Raw genomic sequence first — 5,514 nt, forward strand, 5'->3', positions numbered from 1 at the left:
GACAATAGCTTGGTGTGTTCAGTTTGCCGGGTCCGATGATTTCCCTATGTCGCGTGGTTCAGTTCCAGTTTGGTAGTCTTTATAGCATCTTCTTAGGTGTGGTGTCCCCTGGTTTCATGCTTGGCTTCGGGTTGATGGCGTTCTCACCATCAACTTGATTGTCATTTTCCTAAGTTTTGACTTGCTTTTAGGGCATTCTCTCCATCACTAGTATCAGTTTGACCGTTTATGCTTTTACATAAAGCAAGGTGAAAGCCCATTTCGAGAAAAATTCGAATTGTCAGGCGCTAAAACTAGGTTCCCGGGAGTTTGCCAAGGTACTCAGATGTTCCAAGCCATTCAGAGACACCTCAAGAATGACAGCTACCTCGAAGGTAGCACACGTGAACACTCTGGAGATAGCAGACATGATCAACAACATCAAAGAACAATCAAGCTCTACCTCTGCACCTTCCTATATCACTCCCAAAACCTCCTCTACCTCTACTAAACCCACCACGAGAACTTGCAATACCTCTAATAAAAAAACGTCTTCCTCTTCCTCAGAGGTACCAGTATCAGAAAAATTCTCATGGACAAACTCGGGATCAAGGCACTCGGACAATGCACTCTTGCCTTGATTCCCCATTCTGGATTTTAGCATCAAAGGGAAACCGTAGTAGCAATAAAAAGATCACACCTAGCTTGTTAAAGTCTCTGAATAGCAACAAAAAAAAGAAGTCAAATATCATTAACAGTTTTGTCCATCTCTACATTAATACTCCCTCCGTTCCATATTTAGTGTCGTATTACCAAGATTTACTCCTATTGAACTACAAAACGTTGTATATCTAGTTACAGAGGTACTTCCTCCGTCCCACAATATAAGATCGTTTCTCAAGCTAACATATTTTGAAAAACATTCTTATATTACGGGACGGAGGTAGTATCTTACAAGCCATGTCATGTAAATTGGACCGCGCAGAATTTGAAACACTAGGGAAACACAGTAGTACCCACCACTATCTCCAAATTCTTGTGCTTCACTCTATTGACAGCCTTACCCATAACCTTCTGATCAATATCTGTTCTGCCGCTTGACCTCCTTTCCTCCATAGATACATCTTTTACCTTTGTTCCTCCTTAAGCTTTCTTTCTTTCAACTCCATCACCCAGCTTGGACTCTAACACATGATCACCATCTCCATCTCCATTATCAGACTGTCCATTACCAAAACTTTATGATACAACACCTTCGTTCATCTCTGGTAACTTCTATCCTAAATCCTAAATTCATGGCATAAGCCTCAGCATCCATATCCTCTGCACCTTCTAATCCCAGATAATCAGAGCCATTCTCTTCAACATTCTCACTAGCATCATAGTCCACCTATGCCTCCCCCTCTTCCTCACGATCACCTTCTACATCTGTCATATTTGTATCCAGAGAACTTTTCTTATTTTGCTCTCAGCAGACTGGTTCAAACTATACCCTGCTCTGGATTTCCTTAGAAGCCTTTTTCTTTAGAATTTTTTTCTCATTAAGCTCCAACTCCATTAGCTGATCTGAACCAGGTTGACTGGAAGGAACCTCATCACACTCATAGAAGCAATGGATTGAGGAACACAACTCCCCAACACTGTCTTATCGTTCTCCATGCTTGTTGGATAATGACACTAATTAATTTGCTCCAAACTGTTCTTCCGGGGAAAGGTGGTCATTCAGAAGTAATATGTGTAGCATTAGGATAAGCAAGCCTTTGTAGTTTATGTGTTGTGGAATTGTGAAGTACTGTTATTTAACTATGTTTGTTTTAAACCCCTAAAAACTCAAACTGATGGGCAGAACCAGTGACTTGGTAGAAACATCTGCCAGTCTGTGATCGCTCGCCAGTCAGTGTAGACTACCCCTCGACGGACTGGAGGTTAACAACAGGTGCTAGACCCGTTAACTTGTTAACTTGTAACTCAAAAGAGTACACAAAGTTTTCAAACTGCAGGAACATGAGGAAAATGGGCACTCCTATATATCGACTGAGAGGATAAACTCCATTATTTTCCTATTGCCAAAGTAATGCATCTGGCTCACGACTAAAAAAAAAACTTGTGACAACTTAATACCATCTAATCATCATGGACTTGAAAAAAGGTCTTTCAAAAGAGCACATATCTGATCCCATCCCAAATAACAGCCACACTCAAATCCTTTTTGTTTTCAAAAATTGAAGTTGCCCTTAGAAAAACAAACCTCCAATCACATGGAGTTCCATCCCTTTGCAGCAGGAAGAGGTGGGATGCTCTGCTCATTTCTAAAGAAGTCATCAGGATCCACCATGGCCTTGACTGCTGCCAACCTCTCAAAATTGCCCTTGAAGTACTTCTCCCCCCAAACTCCAGCCTTTGCATAGCTGGTCACATTGTCGCCCAATTCATTCCTGCCAAGATCCAGGTCTCTGTAGTTCACATACCCTGTTCTTGGGTTCTTGGATACATATGGCTCCATCTGCTTGTACAGACCCCTGACCCAGGCCATATGCTTATCAAACGCATCTGTTCCATTCTCAGACCAGGAGGAGTAGTATTGTAGGTTGTACAGATTCCCCTTCCGGTGCGGGAAAGGCGTCGCAGACGGCGCGACGCTCCCCATTCTGCCACCGTAGGGATCTAGGATGAGGATCCCGGCCTCCTGCTTCGCCAGCCATGTCCATGTGCTCTCCCAGGCGTGCAATGGGATTGGCACTTGCACGTAGTCGGACTTGGCTTTCACGTAGCTCTCCGGCTTGGTACCCCTGTCTAAGAGCAGCTCTAATGGCTTGGAGCTGGAGTGGAACGCGAAGTACACGGTGGATTGGATCCAGTTGATCTCCTCGCAGTCAGCTCGCACCATTCCAAGATCAGAGAAGTGAGCTTGCATGAGACTGACGAGGTGGCCACATCGGCCAAGAAACAGGGACTGAAACTGAGCCTCCTGGTTATGCACGACGACCCGTAGATATAGGTCCGGGGGCAGGGCCGGCGCGATCTCTTGCCATTTGGCTATGAGATGGGTGGCAGATTGGTTTCTTGACCGACGGATGGTGAACACCGTGACCGACTCCGGCACGCGCACGAGCCGGAGCTTCCAGGACAGCACGACGCCGAAGCTCTCGCCGCCGCCACCCCTGATGGCCCAGAAGAGATCTTCACCCATGGCGGTCCTGTTCAGGAGCCTCCCGCCGGCGTCCACGAGGACGGCGTTCAGGACGTGTTCGGCGGCGAGGCCGTACCTGCGCATTAGCGTGCCGAAGCCGCCGCCGCAGAGGTGGCCACCGACGCCGACGGTGGGGCAGACCCCGGCGGGGAAGGCGAGCGCGCGGCTCGCGGCGGCCACGGCATAGTAGAGCTCGCCGAGCGTGGCGCCGGACCCGACCCAGGCCTCGGCGCGCGCGGGGTCGACGCGGACGGCGCGGAGCGCGGCGAGGTCGAGCAGGGCGAAGGGCTCGCGGGGGTCCAGGGAGAGGTAGGAGAGGCCCTCGTAGTCGTGCCCGCCGCTGCGCACGCGCACGCGGACGCCGTGCAGACGGCCGCAGCGCACGGCGGCCTGGGCGTGGGAGGCCTCCCCGGCGGCGACGATTGCGAGAGGCCTTGGGGTTCCCGGCGTGACGAATCGGAGGTTCCGGACGGAGGAGAGCAGGAGCGGGGAGTAGGACGGGGAGGGCGGGGTGTGGAGGAGATGGGGCGGGATGGCGGCGGAGAGGCAGCGGAGGAATGCATCAGCGGCGGAGGAAATGGATGTGTTGCAGGGGAGGATGCAAAGGGCCAGGAGGAGCCGCAAGATTGCCTCTGTTCTTGACATGTTTGATGCTGCCAGTATGTGGGAGCAACTCTCGGTCGGTTTGGATGCAGAGAAACATCCGAATCCGACGTTTAGCAACGCATGTTCATGTTCTGCTCACATGCTTAATCTCCTTTTTTTTAAAAAAAAACTTTCTGTTTATTCATTTTCAATTATGGCTATACAACAAACGCCCAAATTAAAAATAATTACACTCAAATCTGTAAACCATATAGCGACGCCTACAAGCATTGAAGTAAACTGAAGGCGCGCCATCGTCATCACCTCTCCTTCATCAAAGCCGGACAAAACTTGTTGTGGTAGACAATCAAGAAGTCGTCGTGGTAAGGTTTGATAGGACCAGTGTAACAGAATAACAACCGCCGCCATGAAGAGACACGTAGATCGAAAGGATCCAACCCAAAGACACACGAACATAGACCAAATCCGAATAAATCCACCAATGACAACCATCGATCGAATCCCGCGAGATCCCCCGAAGACACATCTCCACACGTCCTCCGACGATGCTAGATACACCACCGGAACGGAGGCAAGGCGGGAAGAACCTTATTTCATTTTCAGGGAGCCGCCGTCATCTCGCCTTCATGAACAGAACACAAACACTATCAAAACATAAAAAAAACACCTAGAAACAAAGCACTCCCGCTACCAAGGGTGGGATCCAGCACGCCTCCATGGCCATAGAGCCACCGAAGACGGCGGACCGGTGGCGGCTCCGGCGGGAGGTAATGGAACCCTCACATGCTTAATCTCCTTCCCATGGTCTCTTCTAATCTACACAACCGCACTTTGTTTGGAGATAAGCTCTATCAAAAAAGTATGTGTTGATGTTGTGCTTCCATTCAGGCGGTCGGTTCCTGATTTTGTGGACTGTAAATCTTCAACTTTGTGTTCATGTTTGCAGTTTTTAAGACGAATTTCAAAAAATTCTTTGCACACATTCGGCAGTTTGAAATTTTCTCCCACCATTAGCTTTATCTCGCTATTTCACATGACTTTCGTGTTGTATATTTTCTATTCGACGGTCATAGACGAGTAGATTGGCATTTCCCTACTGCATTGCATATGTTTGTTTATGTGTGTATGTTATGTTGGACGAATTTTGCAAATTCTTTGCACATGTTCAACTATTTAAAATTTATTTGAGCACTGGCTTCATTTCATTGTTTCACATGATTTTCGTGACGTACATTTTCTGTTTCATCGGCCGTAGACTATTAGATCTACATCTCTCTACTGGACTGCACAAACATGTTCATGTGTGCATGTTATTTTGGACTAATTCCATCAAATTCGTTGCACACAGCCAGTCATTTGGAATTTTTTTTGACTACTAGATTCATATCTTTGTTCCACACAACTCATATGTTGTAAGTTTCTTATTTTGGCGCTCATAGACAAAGTTCTTCAAGTGTAGTAGTGTGAGATAAATTTACCACGTGAAGACGAGGTGAGATGAACCATCTGTGCGCATGCAAACCAAACAACAGCATGTTGCATCTAGGGAGAAAATGATTTTAGCCAAATATCCATATGTGTGATTCTTCTGAGGCAGATTAGAGGAGATGCATGCAATCAAACTTGATGCACAACATAGCCCATTGGCTATTTTTTCCTCGGCCAAGCTCCACTAGACTAGGCTAATCAAAAATGCAAAAATGATGCGAGTAACAAAACATGTCCTAATGAACTCCCAA

General features: G+C 47.4%; 1 protein-coding gene across 1 annotated transcript; it reads right to left on the reverse strand.

Annotated features, from left to right (window-relative positions):
* Positions 1-746: 746 nt before the first annotated feature.
* Positions 747-3,863, reverse strand: LOC125523734 (berberine bridge enzyme-like Cyn d 4). Its single transcript, XM_048688796.2, has one exon. It carries the CDS (start codon positions 3,812-3,814, stop codon positions 2,234-2,236), a length of 1,581 nt encoding a protein of 526 aa, XP_048544753.2. The 5' UTR covers positions 3,815-3,863; the 3' UTR covers positions 747-2,233.
* Positions 3,864-5,514: the final 1,651 nt, after the last annotated feature.

The sequence above is a fragment of the Triticum urartu genome, chromosome 7A (assembly GCF_056163025.1).
Source record: "Triticum urartu cultivar PI428250 chromosome 7A, HENAU_Tu73, whole genome shotgun sequence".
Lineage (NCBI taxonomy): Eukaryota > Viridiplantae > Streptophyta > Magnoliopsida > Poales > Poaceae > Triticum > Triticum urartu.

What these genes read in the sequence shown, in the direction of transcription:
- LOC125523734 (XM_048688796.2), bottom strand. Translation starts at nt 3,814, where the DNA reads ATGTCAAGAACAGAGGCAATCTTGCGGCTCCTCCTGGCCCTTTGCATC.